The sequence below is a fragment of the Misgurnus anguillicaudatus genome, chromosome 14, assembly GCF_027580225.2.
Source record: "Misgurnus anguillicaudatus chromosome 14, ASM2758022v2, whole genome shotgun sequence".
In the NCBI taxonomy this organism is placed as follows: domain Eukaryota; kingdom Metazoa; phylum Chordata; class Actinopteri; order Cypriniformes; family Cobitidae; genus Misgurnus; species Misgurnus anguillicaudatus.
The window spans coordinates 28,413,149-28,436,438 of record NC_073350.2 but is presented as its reverse complement, the minus strand read 5'-3'; the positions used below and the strand labels follow the sequence as shown (position 1 = coordinate 28,436,438).

Here is a 23,290-nt window from a genome sequence, read left to right as displayed (position 1 = left end):
ATTTAATATAACTGAAACATGTATAGATTTAGTATCAGTGTCAGAATAGATTCAGAATGAACAAACTAAACCTTGATCAAAATTTGTTTGAAATTTTTAAACGTTTGTGGCCCCAAACATTTTTGACACTTAAACCATGATTTAAAGAATGGAATAATATTTATACTGTTCAAAATGACATTTTACTTTCTGATTGTCAATCATAGAGGGCGGAGCCAGGTTAAGTTAATGTAATGCATGGTTACTAACTGTTTTCTAACATTCCATGTAAAAAAAAAACTATTTTTTAAAAATATATTTCAAAATGTAGCAAAAATGGCCCAAAATATATTTTCTTAAATATTTTTACCAAAAAAATATATATATATCTTTTGGATTTTTTTTATTTTATTTTAAAATATAGTTTAAAAAAATACATTTTAAAGCATTTAAATGTATATTTAACTCTCCATATATTTTAGTCCAAGGAAATATACTCATGTCACATTGGAAGATTTTTTTTACATTTTATTTAATTTTTGTTACAAACTGTTAACATATAAAAATGTTAAAATTAAATATATTTTTAACTGCAAAAAACTAGGCAATTTTATAATTTTAATTATTTTCACTGTTGATAAAATGTACTTAACATATATTTAAAATATATTGTGGGCAGGAAAAAAATTTATATATATATTTGCCTTATGGGATTATAAAATTTGAAATATTATTTAACTTTTTTGCTTGCTCCTGAAAAACATTTTGAAATATACGGTACATTGTCAGAAAAAAAGATTTAAAACTGTATCTTTTCTTTTGCTGGGGCGGTACCCTACAGTTCTGTCTTGTACCTTTACAGGTATTCTAAACATAATACAATGTTGTACCTTTTTGGGTAGATTACTGCACCTTTAAATGTACAGTTAACTGTTTTTTTACCCCTAAAATTTAACAAAATTGTTCCTACAATAGGTCCATGGGTGTAATATTGTACTCCAAAAAGTACTAAATGAACCTTTGGGGGTACTACCTAAGCAAAAGAAAAGTACAGTTTTAAACCTTTTTTTGGGTTTTCAACAGGGGCTCTGGGGCCCCTTGGGGGCCTGTGGTGGTATTACTGGGGGTCCCCCAAATATTATTTGAATTCTTTTTTTTTGGGGGGGGGGGGGAATAAAATTAGGCATTAAAAAAAAATGAATTAATAGGCTTATAACACAAATGATAAAAAACTTGATTGAAATGAAGGTTCCCATATTATATAATATAAACCTTTACTAAAATAAATGTTCCCTAAAATGTAATCATTTAAAATTTAATTTTAAATGCAAAGTTATAGGTATGTTAACAGTATGTATCTATGTATACAAAAAATATAAGTTTATATATTTGTAATGCAACCATCATAACAAAAAAAAGGTAAATACATGATACATGTACTGGGGGTCCTTGGTTCTTCTCTCCAATAAGGGGTCCTTGGACTGAAAAAGGTTGAAGACCTCTGCTGTATGTTGATATATGAAGGTTAAAACTATATGTAATATCAAATACAAACATACGAGATTTACTTTCTACAAAATGTATATTTTTAACATTTTTGACCAGAGTGATTCACTTAATGATCTTGGGAGATGATTCAAGGTCCTAATTTTTTTTTTTTAAACTATAGCGCTAAACTACTTGTTTGCAGATATCACTAGTTTGATATTTGACTGTCTAATGCCATTACAATGTTAAAAATGTATAGCAGCTCAAAAGGTCATCGAACCCACTGATAAAAATGTATACCTTCTAATGTATTTTAAGTTGCTTTGGATAAAAGCGTCTACCATGCGTAAATGTACTATTGATTTGGTAGTTTTTGAGGCCAGTGGCAGTGATGATTGTTTTTTGTACAGATAAATAGGAGATTATTATTTATTTTATTCTAGTCTATTCCCTTTTTCAGTAAAACACAATAGAACATACACAATAAACACAATAAACCCAGACAATGAGAGCCAGAGCCAGTATGGCTACATATAGACATCTGAAGAAGATGACAGGGGTAGGGTCACTAATCACTATGGCCTTTATAAAATATGTTCCAGAAAGAATCAGAAAGGTCAGGATATTCAGTTACAACTGTTCGCACAATTTTCCATTCATGTTTTATGAATAAATAACTATTATGTGAACTTTGGCTTTACTTGGCTTTTATCCACAGCACATGTTTTACCGTGATGTTTCCTATGCTACATGGCTACGTGACCAACGTGTTACATCATACGTGCTAAATATGTTACAGAATGTGGAAGTTGTTCTGCATCCAGCAGGTCAATGTATTCTTAATGTAGATGTAAATGTCTTCTGAATAGACAGTAATTAAAACACCTATCTTGTCATGTAGGCCTTTGTAAATGAGATTTTAACAGTTTCTCAACATTTAAAGCACTTTCATGGCATGCTATACAGTGACTTTTATCTTTACAAACTTACAAGGATTTGATTTTTACAAGGATATAACATTTATATATAAGTTTATATAGATAGATACATTAAAAAAACATACAAAATGGCAGATATGTATTTTTTAAATAAAAAAAATAAAACATTTATATTTAATTTTTGAATTTGACTTTAGATAGGTTTGGTCAAATATCTACCTTAAAAATATAAATTTACCATGGTTTTACTACAAAACAGACATGGTTACTGTAGTAAATCAATGATAATCAATACACTAAAAAAATGTGCAGATTGATATCTGTCTGATGCTTCCGTAGAAATAAGACCCAAAACACACATAAAATAATTTCGTAATTGTTTAAACATTAAATATTTGATGTATTATAATTATATTTGCAGCGGATGAGACGATGTGGACACACTGTGTAATATAGCCTACTCTTACACGCGCAACAGTATAAACAAAAACTTTCCCCTAATTCCCTTAATAAAAAGTGGGCGTGACCCTTTATCTCTCATTCACAGCGATTGGCTCCGCTCCATGTCAATCAGTGGGCGTGTGCGCTGACGGTTTTACATACTTCTGCTTTCCACACCGCGGGTCGCGCATCAAAATAAAGCACTAACACGCAAACCACGGACGATGAGGGGTGTTGGCAGATCAAGAAACGCGCAGATTGTGGATAGGAGAGGTAAGGATATGATGTTTTGCTGGAGTATGTCTGTGTTTTGGCGGAAGAGTCTCGGATTGTGTACGCGAAGAAGTAAACAAGAGTCTGTCACGTAGGCGCGTGTGCATGCGACTCTAGTGTCCACGAGTCGTTTATTTGAGCTGTTACATCATATTTGCAGCGTACTCGAAACTCATTATCTATGCTTGCACGTTATTATATTTAATCTGCAAGCCATGAATTTGGTGTACAGTTAAAAAGCTGAAGTGTTCTGTATAATGCTTGTGAATGAATGAGATGCATGCATCGAAATGCATGTGCACGTATAGTTGATTTCATTGCTTTGAGAATTTTGTAGTCGTTAGTGTTTGTTGGGTATGTCATTCAGGATGTGCACTACTGTGAGACAGCTGAGGTCAAACCTTGGCTTTGGGTTATTGGCATGGTGGTAAAAATAGAATACTACGACCCAGAAAACTCACAATCGTTTTATTATTTTTAAAGTTATTTAAGGAGATACAATGAATGCTACTGCTGTTGCCTTGTAAAGAGAATCTTATGGGTTTGTGTAAATGACTATAAAATTAAGGGTTTGTTGTAAAGACTACAATCTGAGCTGGTAATTGAATGGCTGTGTGTGCACAAGAGTGACACATGGGGCAGTTTCTTGGACAGGGTTTAGATTAATCCAGGACTAGGCGTTAGTTATTTTAGGACATTTAAGTAGTTTTTACAAACAAACTTTACAAAAAAACATTACTTGTGGTGTTCATCTTGAGACAAAACAATGTTATGTCATTGCAAGTTGTTTTTAGTAAAGACACCTTAATTATGCATTTTAGTCTGGGACTTAAGACTTGTTCAGGAAACCGCCCCATAAAGAATTAGTTTATACAAACACAGCCACAGCAAGAGCATACAAAAACATGGTTTGGCATATTGGAATATGCAAGTAACTACATTAGGCCAAAGCTGTTGCCTGGCATGTTAAAACAAGCTTTCGAATACAGTAATTTCTTTGGAGCATCTGGAAGATATGGTAATTTGGTTTACAGGAAGTTTGATAAATCATGACAGATAATGGCATGGACTTATTTAATACCCACCTTCTATTGTTTCGCAACACATGAGAAATGGGAATCTGAATGGCGAGTAATAAAAGGCATAATAAGGATTTAATTCAGAATTGATTTAAATATTGCACATCTAAATCTTAAAAATGCCTTTTATACATGAAACCTTTTGCTTTAATAAATATAATGTATGTGTGTATCAGTATTAAGTTGCAAAATAATTGTATTAGGTTGCAATTTATAGATGGGCAAAGGCTTGTAATATGTAGTAACACTTTCAGTCGTGCATGATTTTAGGGCTTTAGTGGTTTTGTTGTTTCTCTTGCTGGAGTTTCAGGATCCGCTGTATATAAAGTGATTTTATATTTGATAAGGACATTCATTAAACATGTCACATTTTTTGGGCATATCAGTGGTTTGTGAGAGAAAAATACTTCCCACAAGATGAGATATTTAGTAAAAGACATCAGTCTTGTTTAAACTATCTACAAAAATAAGCTAACACGTATTGATAAACACTGTTCTCTGATGACATCACACATAGTGTTGTTGTATGCAAATACTCAAAAAGCCATTAATCTCATCTGTTTTTTACTTTAGAATAACCCATTTGAGATTAAAGACAATGGAAGCTGGTTAGTTAGAGATAAAGTATTGCTCTCACAAATCACTGTTATCAAGCTGTGGACAAAGCATGAGTCAAATCCCTTACCCACAATTCACAGGGGCTGAATGGAAGAGGATGTATCGCCATCTAGTGGATGGCTTGTGTATAATATACTGACTGGCTTATTTTATGTTTAAAAGGAATAAAATGCATATTATGTTTATATGGAAATAAAACCACATAAATTGTTAGGAAATAAAACAAGTGCCATCATATTGTTCAGAAAAATTTATGTTTATGTATCATAATAATGTTTAAAATCATTTACACTCCTATTTTGAATTTGACCTTTGACCTAATTTCGCTCTGTAGCATGTAATGCAACTGCTTATTACACGTTTTACATTTTTATCTTCCTCCTGTTGTTGGGCAAACAGGTTTTACAAGGTAGACTGGGGATTCTTAGATTTTGCTGACCTAGTGGTGACAAATCTAAACAGACCAGATCGTCCAAGTTTAAACCTGCCATCTCTCTTTGCAGAATCTGCATCAGGCGTTACTGACTTATAGGCGTAGTTGCTTCAAAAATTATTTTTGACAGTAACATTTAGCTATAATAATGAATAGACCGGATCATCAAGTTAAAACTTGCCACTTCTAACAAAAGCTGCATCAGGTAGTAGTGTTTTGCATGCATAGTTCACCCAAATTTTTATTAGTTATATATTAATACTTAAAACTAGCCCATACACACAGAAACGCACTTTAATATTAGATAACAAAATTCAGTTTATAATTGATAAACATGTCTGATATGCAAACTAATGGCTTTCTGTAGGGGGCGCATTTGGACACCAAAAAAGCCTTCATTCAAAGACCCATTCAAATATTTTCAAAGAATAATATCTGGAAAACAAATGAACATTTAATTCGTTAAAAAACAATACTAATATATTAAACAAAAAAAAAACCCGAATAAAAATACTAAAATAGTACAGTTATCAAAATTACGCAGAGGAAGTGTCAGGTGACGTGACTCCAGTGCCTTTCTAAAAAACAACACTGATTCATTTTAATAGCCATTACTTTTTAATCATATGCATTAGGTGATTCATATATTTTAATTTATAATTTATAATTTTATTATTATTATTACCTAACAAACGTGGGAAGATGTTAAGTTTTACGGTACACTTCTCTCTGCGCCTCTTCTTGCGCCGTTACGGTAAAATAACCTGATGCACTTCTTTGTTTGTCATTACGGTACAGTAACAGGGTGTGGGTGTGCTTCTTTTTGTGTCATCACAGTAAATGAAATGGGTGTGCTTAGTTTGTGTTATTACAGTAGAGTAACGAACTGTACGTCTTCTCTTGTGATTACGGTAAAGTATCCATTTTGCGCTAATTTTTACGCCGTTACGGTAGGCCAGTCCTTTATCAGTTATCGGTGACGTTTCAGTTCCCTGTTTTTTAATGCTCGTAGACGACCGTACGCGGAGAGGACGCTTCACCGAATCGGATGTTCGAGCAAGATAATGAGTTTAATAGAGACAAACATCGAATGTTGCGGCAACGATCGACCCCGAGAGCTCACCCAGAACCCCTTGAAGAAAATATGGGTGCCATTCTGCAGGAACGGCCTTGCGGAGAAAAACACTAAACAGAGAAAGGGTATGTGTGTGCGCGTGAAAGGATGCGAGGATGCTGGAGTCAGCGCGTTCACACATATGATGCAATATAGATGAAGATCGAGGTTTAAAAATATTCATTTATGAAATGCGGTGTAATAATAACGTTATTTTCTTTAGGTTACGTTGAAACGGCTTGCTCTTAAATTTGTAATTTTTAAATGTATACACTTGTCCTATCAGTTTTTTTGCTGTTGCATGTGTAACATAACCTGTCCATTACAAACCTTAGTTAAATTAACCATAGTTTAAGTTACCTAGGTTATTATTAGCCACAGTTTAAAGTGACAGGAGTGCACGAGCATCGCCTCCGCTCCATCTGTGAAACCGCCCGCATTTTGACACTTTTCACATGTCTTCTATTAAAAAAACAACAACTACACAGTCGCAACTGCCGCAAAACGCACTTAAAGGGATAGTTCACCCAAAAATGAAAATTTTGTCATCATTTACTAACTCTCATTTTGTTACAAAACTGTATACATTTCTTTGTTCTGATGAACACGAATGAAGATATTTTGAGGAATGTTTGTAACCAAACAGTTCATGAGCCCCATTCACTTCCATGGTATTCTTTTTTTCCTACTATTGAAGTGAATGGAGTTCATGAAATAATATTGGATAACATAATTAAGTTTATAATTCATAGATCTGTTTGATATGCAAACTAATGGCTTTCTCTAGGGGGCGCATTTGGACACAAAAAGACAAATCCTTCATTCAAGGACCCATTCAAATCTTTTCAAAGAAAAATACCTGGAAAACAAATTAACATTTAATTCTGTAAAAAAGCAATACTAATATAATAAACAAACACAAAAAAATCTAATAAAAAATACTAAAATAGTAAAGTTATCAAAATTGCGCAGAGGAAAGTGTCAGGTACCACGTGACTCCAGTGCCTTTTTAAAAAACAACACTGATTCATTTTGATAACCATTACTTGAGCATATGCATTAGGTGATTAATATATTTGAATTATTTTTGTATTAGACCTAAACGTTTGGATACATTAAGTATTACGGTACACTGCTCTTTGCGCTTTCTTCTTGCGCTGTTACGGTAAAATAACCTGATGCACTTCTTTGTATCTTCATTTATGAAATGCGGTGTAAATACGGTGTAATAATAACATTATTTTCTTTAGGTTACACTGAAACAGCTTGCTCTTAAATTTTACATTTTTAAATGTATGTACAGTTGTCCTTTCAGTTTTTTTTGCTGTTGTGTGTGTAACATAACCTGTCCATTACAAACCTTAGTTAAATTAACCATAGGTTATTATTAGCCACGATTTAAAGTGACAGGAGTGCACGGGCATCGCCTCCGCTCCGTCTGTGGAGCCGGCCGCATTTTGCCACTTTTCACATGTATTCAATAGAAAAAAAACGGTACAGTTGCGACTGCCGCGAAACGAACTTAAAGGGATAGTTCACCCAAAAATGAAAATTTTGTGATAATTTACTAACTCTCATTTTGTTACAAAACTGTATACCTTTCTTTGTTCTGATGAACACAAATGAAGATATTTTGAGGATATTTTGAAGATATTTTGAGCACCATTCACTTCCATGGTGTTCTTTTTTTCCTACTATTGAAGTGAATGGGGCTCATGAACGCTTTGGTTACAAACATTCCTTAAAATATCTTCATTTGTGTTCTTAAAAACAAAGAAATGTATACAGTTTTGTAACAAAATGAGAGTGAGTAAATGATGACAAAATTTTCATTTTTGGGTGAACTATCACTTTAAGGGCATTTCCCTGCAGCTGCGACTATATAATTTATATTTTTTTTAATAAAAGACATGTGAAAAGTGTCAAAATGCGGGCAGTTTCACAGATGGAGCGGAGGCGATGCTCGTGCACTCCTATTTTAGGGTGAACTATCCCTTTAAGACGGATTAACAATTAACTCCTATTTGGTCAGTCGTGTTCTTAGGACACTTACCGACTTACCGTCTATGTTTTTGCAGCTGGCTACAGGACTACATAGACATTGGTATGATCTGATGTTATGCAATTTGACGGGTAGATACTAAAATGACCTCTGCTTTACAATGACAACTTAATGATTTTATTAAGGCAATAAAATGTCTAAGATTCGTGTCTTTGCTTGGCCACAGTATGTGTTTACACATTCACGGTATGGAGTCATTGCGTTTATTCTCTTTTTCAGTATGTATGACCAACTGCCCAACGCTTATAGTTACCGTGGGACTACCAGCCAGAGGAAAGACCTACATCTCCAAAAAACTCACACGCTACCTCAACTGGATTGACGTTCCAACAAAAGGTACAGTAGATAAGTGTTTGTTTCCTTGATGTGTTGAATACAGTAACTTTGTTGATCCTTAGCTTGGTTTGTCTTCCTGCTTTGCCTTCACAGAGTTTAATGTTGGGCAGTACAGACGAGAATGTGTGAAGATCTACAAATCCTTTGAGTTTTTTCGGCCGGACAATGAAGAAGGCCTACAAATCAGGAAGTAAGATACATTTTTTTTAAATGGTGACTGGTGGTTAATTGTCGTGTTTCTTTTATGCCATTATATGTACAGTATATAATATTAATTTAAACAATTTAATGAAGACAAATAAATTATTGAACTTATGCACTTCAAACATTTCAATTCATAATTCAAAGGAGTTGTGTATTTGATTGTTCTGGTTGTCAAACTTTCTAATATTTTTAATACCATTTAAAGCTCATATAAAGTTTATGTTTGTTCCAGACAATGTGCATTGACAGCTCTCAATGACGTAAGACAGTACCTCACAGATGAAGGTGGCCAAGTAGCGGTAAGGAAAACATCATTTGAGCACAAATAAAATACATGTGGGTACACATAATCTGTTTAAATTCAAGCCATCTAGTACATTATCTCTGCTTAGCTGCAATTTAAATGGTGCTTTAAGTGATATTTTTTGTTATACACCATATAAATGTCCATATTAACAAGTAAAATTTGTTTAAAGTATCCTACGGTTATCTCTTTGACGGCCATAAACTCTGTAAACAGAGATAAAAAGTCAGCCAGTGTCATGGAGGCCCTGCTTTGCATTTTTCTTATTGGCTGATTTAATCCTTTACATTTTATACATTTTAAATTTTTTTTTTATAATCTTCAGGTTTTTGATGCCACAAACACAACAAGAGAGCGACGAGAGACAATCCTAAGATTTGCAGAGCAGAATGGTTTTAAGGTGACATGTCTTATTTATCAAATGTGTTTGTTTCTCTCATGTGTGTGTGTGTTTCTAACTTAAGTGCCTTTTCCAAAATATATATATTTTCAGGTTTTCTTTGTAGAATCTGTATGTGAAGACCCAGATGTTATTGCTGAGAACATTGTGGTGAGTATCAGAACAGAAAATCTATGCAATGTTCAACATAAAGCCTTAAAAAATGTACATGTGCATTTATGCATTTGCAGATGCTTTTATTCAAAATGCATTGATCTGTACACATTATTAGTATGTGTGATCCCGGGGATCGAATCCGTGACCTTTGCAGTGCTAACACAATACTGTTTAGGTTCTCTGATTTACATCCTTTCTAACAAGAGTTGTGTTTGTTGCCTTGGTGTTCAGCAAGTGAAGTTGGGCAGTCCAGACTACACGCACTGTAACACAGAAGATGCTGTCGCAGACTTCATGAAGAGAATTAAATGTTATGAGAACTCCTATCAGACGCTGGATGAGGAGCTGGACAGGTAAACATAAAAGTGCTTGCATAAACTAAACGAGTGGTTTCCCAGACTGGGTTTAGATTAAGCCAGGATTAGGTCTAAGTTATATTACATACAAACGTTACCAATTAACCATACTGGTGTGCATCTTGAGACAAAACAATGCCACTGATATATTTTAAAATATATATATGTTTTTTTTTTAGTTTAGACTGCTCAAAAATGCATTTTAGTCTTTGTCTAAGCTTAAGCCCTGTCTGGGAAACCACACCTTATTGGGTGATTCTCACGAAAACTTGGTTTTAAAAATGTCAAGCATGAAAATGTAAAAATTGCTTAAATTAACTTTTTTTCCCACCAGACATTGAAAAACAAAGTCTGGAGTAAATGGGAACATTAATTTAAAAACTTTTACTTATCATTTAACACTTTTTGTAGCATAATTGAAAAAATTAGTCCTAAAAAATCTCATTACCGCAACAGTCAGAAAACATCAACACTGACATATTTTCAAAATGACATGACAAACCTGAAAGAACATAATTTGGAGATTCTGCACATGCATTTAAATCAAAGTATTATGCTTCTATTAATTAAATTAACATTTAATACGCATCTGTTGCGGTAATGATAATCAAAATGTCGTGTAAGCATTCTGACAAGACAATATTTCAAATTAATGATCTTACCTGGTAGCCATCTTGAAGTAACTGGTCCTGCTTGGTCACTCAAAATCAAACTTTATTAAAATTCTGTATGTGTGCTTAAACTGTTCTCAAAAAGTGTTGCGGAGGATGAGAACATCAGGCATGGACACATCATTTTCCTAATTTTTCTTCATTATTATTATACATGAATATTCAGTAAATATTTTTTCTGTCATCTAAAGTAGTCTAGCAAAACATCCATTTATTTTTTCAAACACAGCCGGACACATTGCGGTAATGAGAATTTCAGCAGAAAATGAGATAACATTTACAATTATAAATTCTTATGTTGAAATCACTTTTTGCAAGGTAGAACACAGTATTGTGTTAATTCTGATGCTTTTTAATGTTACTATATTACACATTTTAAAGCTAAAATCATTAGTGCCGTGGTGTTTCAATGGTTTCGTGAGAATCACCCTATTATTTTAAGATTAATTATGTATAGCTTTTTTACCATGTTGAAATCTTTTCTTCTTAACTTCTGGTTCAATTCAGGGATCTTTCCTTTATTAAGATAATTGATGTCGGACGGCGGTACCTTGTGAACCGAGTCCAGGACCACATACAGAGCCGAATAGTTTATTACCTCATGAACATCCACATCACACCCCGCTCCATCTACCTGTGCCGGCACGGAGAGAGTGACCTGAATCTCAAAGGTCGGATCGGAGGTGATTCAGGGCTTTCGGCCCGGGGAAAGGAGGTGAGATAAAAAAGTTTACCCCCAAAAAATAAAATGTTATCATTTACTCACCCTCATGTTGTTCTAAACCTATTTGAGTTTCTTTTTTTCTGATAAAAAAACAAGATATTTTGATAAATGATAGCAACCACAAGGGAGAGAAAATGACAGAATTTTTTTGCTGAACTATTCCTTTAAAGGAAAACACCAATGTTTTCCAATATTTTACTATGTTCTTACCTTTTATGAATTAATACATACCTATCTTTTTTCACTGCGTGCACTTAATCTTTGTACGGCGCATCGTGTTAGCATTTAGCCTAGCCTCATTCATTCCTTAGGATCTAAACAGGGAAACTTCTGTCAATATTACTGCGCCCGAGTTTGAAATGCTAAGTGCTCTTCCGCCATGCAAAATAGTTCTCATTTTTTATCCGTTTTATTTTGTGCAACCATAATTACTTGAGTAAACACTCATGTAACAGTATTTAAATAGGGAAAACATGGAAGTGTTTGGTGGCTTCTAAATTAATCCCTGTTTGGATCCTAAGGAATGAATTGGGCTAGGCTAAATGCTAACACATTCATGACGCGCTGAGCAAAGATGAAGTGCACACATTGAAAAAAGATTGGCATGCATCAATTCATCCAAGTTGAGGCAATAACATAGCAAAATATTGAAAAAAAAGGTGGCGTTTTCCTTTAAAGTGGTAGTACATTAAATTCTGCCGATATATCATTTCAGACTTTTAGATACTTAAAAGCATTTTTCAACCTCTGTTGTCCTCCTGTCTTTCTCTCTTTTCAGTTTGCTAAGGCTATGGGTCAGTTTATCCAGTCACAGAATATTCGTGATTTGAAGGTGTGGACGAGTCAGATGAAGAGGACAATACAGACAGCAGAAGCTCTGGGTGTGCCATACGAACAGTGGAAAGCTCTTAATGAGATAGATGCTGTAAGTAACACTTTATATAAAATGTAAAAAAATTATCGGATACGTTTCTGATCATCTTGTTGTTTTGTATGTTTAGGGTGTTTGTGAAGAGCTCATGTATGAGGAGATACAGCAGAAATATCCTCAGGAATTTGCATTACGTGACCAGGACAAATATCGCTACCGCTATCCCAAAGGAGAGGTGAGACTATGTTGAAGCAGCTGATGGGGTTTTCAAAATAAAGTGCTGGGCAATGATTAATCACATACAAAATAAAAGTGTTTTTTTTGCATAATATACGTGTGTGTACCGTGTTTAATTATTATGTATATTTAACCACACACACATACATATTTCAGAATTTTTTTATTTATATATAATTTTTTTTATATATCATGCAGAATATATACAAATGAAGAGTTTCGTTGCAAAACGAGATAAATCCATTTTTTAACATTTTTGTCAAAACATGTTTATTATTATGTTATCATGTTATTATTTTGTTTTATGGTGCTACTTAGCTGTATTTTTTAAGTTATGAAGGTTTAAATCAAAACAAACCAACTGCAGTTGCATTTAAATTAATTGGAATGCACAACCAAAAAAACGAGATTTCTGAACAATAAAAAAAACGGTGGTTATCTCGTTTTGCAACGAAACTCTTCAAATATACATTAAGGTTTGTGTATTTATATAATATAATAATTACACACAGCACACACTCATATATTATGCAAAAAAAATCACTTTTATTTTGTATGCGGTTAATTACGATTAATCTTTGCCCAGCACTTTTCTATTTTGCAATCAATTTTAGTTTACAGAGGTGTATTGATTTCTATTAAATGCATGTTAGGTGTTACCCTTTGCTGCCCTCTCTTTTAACCATTATAATCGGGTTAAGCTACCGGCCTAATGCACCTAAATGTAGTAAACAAATCAATCTGTTGAGCTGTTTTCTTGACGTTGTTCCTTAAGGGCTTCATTGATGTTTTTTTTGTGAGCTGTTCTTCTCTATCTGAACACTTTGCACAGCATTAACCTGAGCTTCTACACACGCACACACACACACACACACACACACACACACACACACACACACACACACACACACACACACACACACACACACACACACACACACACACACACACACACACGCACGCTCACACAAACACACTAATACAAGTTATACTGTCATCTGTCCAGTTGTGTGTGTATGTGTCTTAATGCAAGTCCTGTTGACTGAGACAGGCCTAACGCTCCACACTGTTCTATTTGATAAAGGGAACAAGATCCTTATCACCTGTGATTAGATTTGTAAGATGAGATGCATGTAATAAACAGGAACAGATGTGTTGTAAACAGGGATCTGTGTATTGCTGATTAAACTGTGACCCCACCCACTAAGCTCTTGTGTGATATATATAAGTAAGATAATAGTGTTTCTTGCTCTCTCCACACATAGTCTTATGAAGACTTGGTCCAGCGGTTAGAACCTGTGATCATGGAGTTGGAGCGTCAGGAAAATGTTCTGGTTGTTTGTCATCAAGCTGTCATGAGATGCCTGCTGGCCTACTTTCTGGATAAACCTGCAGGTGATGTACCTGATCTTTAAAAATGATAACCATTGCTTGAGGATTAAAGGTGCATTGTGTAACTTTTAAGAGGATCTCTTGACAGAAATGCAATATGATATACATAACTATATTATCAGTGGTGAATAAAGACCTTACAAAATTAACTGTATTGTTTATATTACCTTAGAATGAGACATTTCTATCTAGATACACCACGGATCTCTTTACACGGGAGTCGCCGCCATGTTTTAAGAGTAGTGCGTTTTGTCACTATGTTGTCTTAGACGATGACATGTTTGTCCTGTGGCAACTACTGTAGCTTCTCCATGCGTTTCGTAAGAGAAGGGTGAGCTGTGGACTGAGCCATTGGTTGCAATTCACAGTCTCACCACTAGATGCCGCTAAAAATCTACACAGTGGACCTTTAAAGGCAACATATCATGAAAATCTTACTTTTTCCGCGTTTAAGTGCTATAATTGGGTCCCCATTGCTTCTATCAACCTAGAAAATGTGAAAAAGATTAACCCAGTAACGTAGTTTTGGTAAACCATTCTCTACAAGCACGTGAAAAAATAGGTAATTGAAATGTGGCTCCCATTGTGATGCCAAAAGGGGATACTGGCCCTTAATCTGCACTATCCAACCACGACACTGCCATTTAGTGCAGAGATCAGCTCATTTGCATTTTAAAGAATTTTGCTCACACCTACAAAGTGGCAATTTTAACATGTTATAATAAATTATCTAGATGGTATTTCGAGCTTCAACTTCACATAGGTACTCTGGGGGTAACAAAGATTTATTTTACATCTTAAAAAAGTCCCATTTAACACTGTGTTCGCAATACTAGCATACTGCACACTATATACTACCTGTAAACTGCAGTGGCGGCCGGTGACTTCTTTTTCGAGGGACGCAAATTCAAAATGTGTTCGTAGAGTCATGTGCAATGTTGAGGAAAGTTACTGGTAACACTTTACAATAAGGTTCATAAGTTAACATTAGTTAACTACATTAATTAACATGAACTAATAATGAACGGCACTTTATTCATCCTTGTTAATGCTAATTTCAACAATTACTAATACTTTTATTAAAATTTTGTTAACATTAGTTAATGCACTGTGAACTAACATGAACAAGCAAATAAAGCTTTATTTCTATTAACTAACATTAACAAAGATTAATAAATACTGTAACAAATGTATTGCTCATGGTTTGTTCATGTTAGTTAATACATTAACTAATGTTAACTAATGAACCTTATTGTAAAGTGTTACCAAGTTACTTTTAAAAGTAATGCATTACAATATTTAATTACTCTCCAAAAAGTAACTAATTGTGTTACTTAGTTACTTGTCATGGAAAGTTATACTTGAGTTAATTTTGCGTTGCTTTTTTTAGTTGGCTGAGGCTTGATCTCTTTCAGGCCTTGCAGGTTTTTTCTTATGAAGTCCTGCATTCAGGAATTTTACAAATTTCCATCGCAAAAATTTCAAGCTCTGGCCTGCCATCCCCGTATCTGATTCAAACTGTTCCCGCATAGAGTGCGTAATTGTACGACTACGTTCTGTGTAGTTCAGTAAATAAATTTTTTTATATAATTAATGAAACTTAAAAGTAACTTGCATTACTTTAAAAAAACTAAAATATTAATTTGTACATTTATATAGTAATGCGTTACGTTTCTTGTTACTTCGGAAAAATATATATTACGTAATGCATGTTACTTGTAATGCGTTACCCCCAACACTGTTCATGTGTGTTGCTCGTCATGTCAAAATATGTGTTCGTTGCGTCATGTGAACCATGTGCATCATGCATCATTTTAAAATGCATGCCTGCTGCACACGCATCAAAACCGTTTATGATAAAAGAGGCACTTATGTTCACAAAATACTCGCAAGACATTAACTTAACATTAACTTGATTAAGCGAGTATCTGGCAAACGCGAGTGTCTCTTTTATCATAAACCCTTTAGACGCGTCTGCAGCAGGCACTTATTTTGACAAGACACGTGATGCACATAGGCTTACATAATGCGCCGAACACATATTTTGAAATGACGAGCCACGCACATGACGGGCTAAATATATGTTATATGACGAGCTTCGCATCGAACGCCCTCGAAAAAGAAGTCACCGCCCGCCACTGGTAAAAAGAATATGATATGAAACAATACAGTAAACAGAAGCATGCTGCATTACTGCTGCATGATCTTAAGTTTTCAATTATGTGGCTTTCAAATAATTGTGTAGCTTTCACATGTTTAATCCAGTATTTGTATGAGTAATTTTTGTTTCTTGTGTTTTCTACAGAGGAACTGCCCTACCTGAAATGCCCTTTACATACAGTATTGAAGTTAACACCGGTGGCCTATGGTGAGACGCATTTTTTTATATAAATCTATTAAAATCATGTTTTTTATTTTATATATCTGATTGTGAGGCTTTAAGTGACTGACTGTAAATTTTTGTGTGTCTTCAGGTTGTAAAGTGGAGTCAGTTTGTTTGAAGGTGGAAGCTGTGAATACACATAGAGACAGACCAGCGGTAAGACACATACTCTTCATCACACAAACACACTCACTAACTCACGGTTTGATAGACTCCTTATCATTTGTGACCCTGGACCACAAAACCAGTCATACGTAGCAGGTGAAGATATTTTGTAGCATAAATATATCAAATGTATTTATCAATGTGTCAAGGCAAATTTCTCAATATTTAGATTTTTTGCACCATCAGATTCCAGATTTTTAAATAAATATTTTCATATCCTAACAATACACCATACATCAGGGCTAGTCAACTGGCGGCCCGCGGGCCAAGTGCGGCCCGCCAATCATCTTTATCCGGCCCGCCGGTCACCTTTAGCCGTTTCTCAATCGGAAGGCTGCAGCCTCCGGAGGTCGCATATGCAGACTGCATACGTCATTAAGTTTAAGTTAAATGAGCATTACATTCACAAATCATAAGCATATTACAACAATTTACGATTAACTAAGAATAATAGTCAACTTTATAATTGTTAAAATTCTGAAATAAGACTTAATGACGTATGCAGCCTGGAAATGCGACCTCCGGAGGCTGCAGCCTTATTGAGAAACGACTATAGTCTGATTTAAATTCAGCGTGGTTACTTTACCTTTACACTGTACAAGACAACACAGAAAGGGGCTGTGTGGGGTGCCAACCATCTGCGGGTGCGTAATTATCTGATCCAATTCGAGCTTTGGATGCTTTAAAGAAAATAAACTTATGCGACTACACCGCATGTGACGCGGCGACCGGAAGTGATGTATTTCAGTGTGTTCCAATCAAAACTGTGTGCAAAGTTAAAATGATTACTTATTTTTTGTTTTACTTTATTAGTAACACTTGAATACTTTAATTACTGGTAAGTAAATATTAACATATTTTCGTAGATTAAAGGTTCTCTCCCATGACAGATTTATGATTAAACTACATTTTCATTACGACTGCCACTAGGGGGCGTACTCCCGACAGTTATATCTGTATGTAATGTACAATGGAAAGGCTGTTTAGCCTATATATCTATAAAATATTAAAAAAGAAAACATGTAGTGCAATTTTAGTCATTAGGAGAAGACTGACTATTGTGAATACTTGACATGTAACAAATAATGAAAGTTAAACAGTTATAAACAAAATATGTTTAGGAGTGTTGATCTTTTACACTTTTACTATTAACATTTGGCACTTACATCTTAAACTGCAATTGTTTTTAAATATTAATAAAGAAAATATGAGTTTTCAGTAATTTAAAGGCTTTTAAATTTCTTTTTTTTGAAAATGCATGTTTTTAATATGTTTTTTTCAAATATACTACAACAAAAGTAACAAAAACGACAACAACACACAAACATATATGGTAAAAGTAAAAAATATATTAAAAGTAAAAATAGGGGTAAAAGTTTGGCCCGCGTCATATTTACAATTTTAAAATCTGGCCCCCGAAGAAAAGTAGTTGAAGACCCCTGCCGTACATCAACGGAAAGCTTATTTATTTATTTATTTATAAATCAATCTTAAATTGACCCTTATGACTGGTTTTGTGGTCCATGGTGACATGGAAGAAAGAAAGTGTGGACTCATTGATGAATGTTCCCCATTCCCCAACAACATAACAGAAATGTTTCCTATACGTGATAAGGGGGTCAGCTCTGGTCATTGTTTTGGCTCATCATGTTGTTATTTCGGGAGCTACACCTGTTTGTTGTCATGTTTCCCACTCGCTCACTCATCTGTATGACATCACTCCCTTTGTTTGCTTCAAACAGAACGTAGATGTGTCACGGCTGACAGAAGAGGCTTTGTTAACAGTGCCAAATCATCAGTGACATTTTTATCTGTCTCTATTCCTGTTTATATCATTCCCACTTAGTATTGACTCTCTCAGGATTTCTAGGCATTTACTTTATTTCCTAAACTGTTGTTGGCTCAGGAAATGTGTTTTGTTTTACAATACAGCAAATAACTTTAATAGGTGATTAACACTAAATGTGAAGGTTAGTATGGTAGGAATAACGTTCATGTCTGCTAATCCACTATGCGTATAAAGCCTTGGCTTCAATGACATCATTTAGTATTAAAATTAAGATTTAATACGGCACTTTATTACAAACATACACTGAAATTTATGTTGCACTGTAATTGCTGCTAAAATATCAATCACTCCAATGGCATATGTAACAATGTGTTATTTATTTATAGTGCAAAAGAATTTATAATTTAAGTTTGGATGAAATCTAGTAGACCCAATGGTTTTGGATGTTATAGTATAGTATTTATAGTAAAGGGGATGTTTTTTTTATATAAAATGCTAAGCTGTATTATAGATTTTAGAAAACATTTTTACACTATAATACAATTTTACATATGCAAAACCAGGATGTCATGATACAAACCTTCCTCAGAGGAAAATCTCTGTTGTAATGTTCATGTGCGATGCTAATAAAATGTATTTAAAATAGTGTTTGAAATTCTGTCTTTTCATACACCCATAATTCAGTCTGTCACTAAAGACAGATACTAAACAATTTTTAAAACATAACTGCAATGATCTTTCAAAACATGATATAATAAACAACATATGCAGAGACTAGAAGTAATAAAGGGCAGTAATATATGTGGACTTTGACAAGATATAAACATTGAGGCCAAAGGACAACAACAAGACATAAAATGCAATTATTCATTGTTTTGCACAAAGCGTTCTCTGATGACATAAGCAGATTTTTGCTTACATCACCTCACATTTCTATGTCATTTAATCTCTATGTGTGATTTTATTAATAGTTTTTGTTTTTTTACAGAGTATTTGTGCCTTTACATTAACCCTTTCCCTGATTGAAGAGTTATCTCGCAATAATGTGCAATACCGTGATTATCCACTAGATGGCACACTTACCCAATTTATAAAAACCGAAGCCAAAATGTTATTTACTAATTTTAAACTCTGTGTATGTTTTGATTATCGTTCTAAATGTGATCTCTAACAAAATTCCTTCACGTAAATGCAATTATTTCAGCTTTTTGTTAAAAAATACCCATATTTAAGAGTTTATAAGCAGAAAAAATATAGATAGGATGATTTTTTTTTTTCATTTTGTTTGTTTGTTGTTTGTTTAAAAGCAGAGGGTCTGTTCTTTTATTTGATATATTTGTATGTTACTGTGACATTGGAGTAAAAAAAATCTAAAGTTTAGTTTCATGTGCTCACGCAAAACCTTCATGTGCAGAATTTTTTTCAAAGTTTAGTTTCGCGTGCGCACGCGATAGTTTCACGTGGGCGCACTAAACTAAACTTGATTTAATTTTTGCTCCGTGTCCCCTTAGGGGCTCCGTAGTATGTTCATATATTTTTACAATTTTTTTCCTGGAAGGCATTTTGTAAACTTTTGTGAAAATCACAAAAAACACTGGCAGGCAACTTTTTAAAAAAATGGCTGGCGGGGAATGAGTTAAGAGTAAAAAAGTTTAAGCCTTTTAGATAAAAAATAGTTTCTAATATTCCTATTTTAGTTCTCACAAAGTTTTATTATCATAAAAATAAATAATTTATCCATTTCTGTTCTTATCCTAGAATGTTAATGTACATCGCACAGCTGAAGATGCCTTGCAGACTGTCCCACCTCATCTTTGACCTACAGTCACTCCTCTGTATCATCTCCAAACCGGCTTCGCTGTTTCAACTTAGCCTTCCACTGACGGTCGCCTGGTCAACTTTTGCTCTGTAATACTGAAAGAGTCATTTCTGTACTGTATGTTATGTGCTGGTTGTATATAGTGTGGCGGATTTTGGAGTTCGGGAAATCGAGTATATCTGTATTTAATATGCATATATGTATATACACAAATTTAAATGTATATACATTATACCTATGGGTAATAATGTATAGGTTTGTTATTTTGCTGCTCCTCCGATATCTGAGCCCTAATTTTGTCAGATTTATTTAATCTCTCTGTTATTTTGAGGGATGGATGACTAAATATGTGCAAGATGTTTGTGTGTGACAAAGAAACACTCATTGTGTCAAAGAACATAACATTCAGTTTTACTTTATAATGGTTTCGGTTTTAAATGCACCTCCTTCATATGATGATTGATGGAGTGTATGTATTTATTCACATTTTATATGCTTTAAAGATTTAAATGTAATACTGACCTTTATCGCTTGACATTTAAATCAGACGACTATACTGCCCTACAAAGCCAAAGCGCAGTAACTACGCATTTGGTCAAAATTGATTTAAGGGTTGAAATGGGCTTTGTGAGATCTGATGTGTCTTGTGACAAAGTCTCCTGGTTCAATTTTGTCCCATTTCAGAGAAACATGCGTGCCAAAATTGCAGTAACATGTTTCACTGCCTGGTGTAAAAACTTTAAGGGCTTTTTTCTCAGTTTTTGTGTTTGCGTAGTTACTGCACTTAGCCTTTGGAGGGCAGTATACTGTATTAATTCAAGTGTTATTTGAACGAAATACTGATGGTTGATCAATTAGGTCATTTTATATCATGTCAGTTTTTGTTCAGAGAAATTAAGGTATACTTCAACTGTATTTCAAAATATCTAGATGTTTCTTATATTGTCAAATGTTGTAACAAAATTATAAACTTGGTTTAAGTATTAAAAACAATAAATAGCTTTTCAGGGACCATTAAAGGGCACCTATTATGCAAAATCCACTTTTACAAGGTGTTTGGACATAAATGTGTGTTGGCAGTGTGTAAACAAAACACACCCTACAATAAAAAAAATCCATTAAACCAAAGCAGTCTTATTAGATATGCTGTTCTGATTCTCTTGTTAATGTGATGTCACACTGACAAAGCTCCGCCCACAGCAACTGACTGACTGGTAATTTTACACAAAGCTTTCTAAATGTGTCTGTTAGCACGTTAAATATACTATTGTCTCCGTCTGTATTCACAGGAATCACATCTATGTTAACCAAAAGCGCTCACTGACTGTTGGTAAGGAAGTGAGTTTGCATTTAAAGGTACACACATGAAACAGCACTTTTTGACACGCTATAACGAATGATCTGTGGGGTATTTTGACATAAAACTTCACAGACACACCTAAGACTTACATTTTCGAAAATGAACATAATATGTGCCCTTAAAAAGTTTATAGCAACTTTCTCTCCAGCTTATAAAATAACTGACAATTCTCTAGTATTACCTAAAATGATACGATTTATCTGAGGCTGTCCAATGTTGCTATCCAATTTGACCGGTATGATATATTGTTACCTCCAATGTTACCTCAAACAATGTCCAAAGCACACTGTAATATAGTGTAAACTTAAGATCATCATTTAAAATTGGATTTTTGAAATATGAATCATGTATTATTATGATTGTTTGGTGCAACAAATACAGAAATATGTACAAAATATGATTTAGGATGTTAGATGTTACCACAATTACAGATTATAAGTCATTGATCTGAATTGTATTTTAAAGTATAATTGGATCACAAAGTAATTTGTGTAAGAGCCAGATAATCTAGTTTTAATGGTTAATACCAAAACTGATGTCCAGAATTTCTGGAATGTGTTGAAAATGATGATTCATTTGTATGTGTTGTAATGCCATGTCTTTGAATAAAACATTTGTGGTGATTTTATCTGTGTAATAGTTTTAATGGACTGATACAGTACAATAAACAAGAGATTGATTTCAGCTATAAGCCCCTGGAGGCCTTATGTAACAGTGATCAAAGATGATATCATATTATAAAAATCTTCCAGTTCATCTACTATCAAAGACACAAACCATATTTCTAAAGCAGATGCAAACCTCCATTCGCACAACCTTCATGGTATGTATGAATATTCGCCATTCGGTGAAACAGTCCCCTAAACTAGGCTATTTTAACACTTTCGACACAGCTATGAATGTTGATATAATAAATCAAACCAAGTAATGTCAAACCTGACTTTCTTTTTTTTGTGATACACAAAGGTGATCATTTTTACTGTATGATACTGTAAATCAGAGCACCCCCAAATATGATGAACCTTTTGTGAGGGACCCTTTTTCTAAAATATATCCACTAATATTTTGGTGTATTGAAACATTTAAACTGTGTTAGATAAATACTAAGTGTGAAGTATTTATGAAGACAGCATATTGTTTATAAAGCATATTGTTTACAAACCTAAATAATCGGCTAAAAACTTACAAAAAGTAATATTGGATTAACTTGAAAATGTCTAAATTTAAACAATACATTATATGTTTAAGTAGACTTTTATACATTTTGCATATTCACATTATACAGAAAAACTGAATTAAATTTAAGCTGTTCTGTACACTGAATAAAAGAACTATAAAATGAATATCACTATACAGATAACTATTATAATCATTATTATTTTTAACTGAGTGAATAATACACCGAATATCCAGTAAGAAACGTAGAAATATGCTAAAACATGATTGAATCAATGAGTTGAACCAGATCAGTTCTATTCACGTGTGAATCATTCAGACTGCGGTTAAAAATTGGATTCACTTGAATGAATCAACTCAAGTAAACAATTCACTCAGGAATCGGCCGTTTCTCAATCGGAAGGCTGCAGCCTCCGGAGGTCGTATTTGTAGGCTGCAAACGTCATCAACCAAATATTTCAGAATATTAACAATTATAAAGTTGACTATTTATTATTATTAGTTAATCGTAAATTATTGAAA

The 23,290-nt window shown here is 33.8% G+C and overlaps 1 protein-coding gene across 4 annotated transcripts; it reads left to right on the top strand.

Moving 5' to 3' along the window:
- The first annotated feature begins 2,961 nt into the window (after nt 1-2,961).
- Nucleotides 2,962-22,216, top strand: pfkfb4a (6-phosphofructo-2-kinase/fructose-2,6-biphosphatase 4a). Of its 4 annotated transcripts, none has more exons than XM_055184335.2 (14): nt 2,962-3,119; nt 8,645-8,761; nt 8,855-8,951; nt 9,198-9,264; nt 9,595-9,669; nt 9,763-9,819; nt 10,057-10,178; nt 11,360-11,567; nt 12,355-12,501; nt 12,578-12,682; nt 13,950-14,079; nt 16,382-16,444; nt 16,551-16,615; nt 20,172-22,216. In XM_055184335.2, exons 1-14 carry the CDS (start codon nt 3,071-3,073, stop codon nt 20,229-20,231), a joined length of 1,362 nt encoding a protein of 453 aa, XP_055040310.1. In that variant the 5' UTR covers nt 2,962-3,070; the 3' UTR covers nt 20,232-22,216. The 4 variants fall into 4 exon arrangements, with proteins under 4 accessions (XP_055040310.1, XP_073732289.1, XP_055040309.1 ...); XM_073876188.1 differs by lacking the exon at nt 20,172-22,216 and adding an exon at nt 18,367-19,061; XM_055184334.2 differs by lacking the exon at nt 2,962-3,119 and adding an exon at nt 6,144-6,449.
- Nucleotides 22,217-23,290: the final 1,074 nt, after the last annotated feature.

What these genes read in the sequence shown, in the direction of transcription:
- pfkfb4a (XM_055184334.2), top strand. Translation starts at nt 6,314, where the DNA reads ATGAGTTTAATAGAGACAAACATCGAATGTTGCGGCAACGATCGACCC. An exon ending in GAAGGCCTACAAATCAGGAA is followed by an intron (nt 8,952 to 9,197) that starts GTAAGATACATT and finishes TGTTTGTTCCAG; the next exon opens with ACAATGTGCATTGACAGCTC. An exon ending in CTTTCTGGATAAACCTGCAG is followed by an intron (nt 14,080 to 16,381) that starts GTGATGTACCTG and finishes TGTTTTCTACAG; the next exon opens with AGGAACTGCCCTACCTGAAA.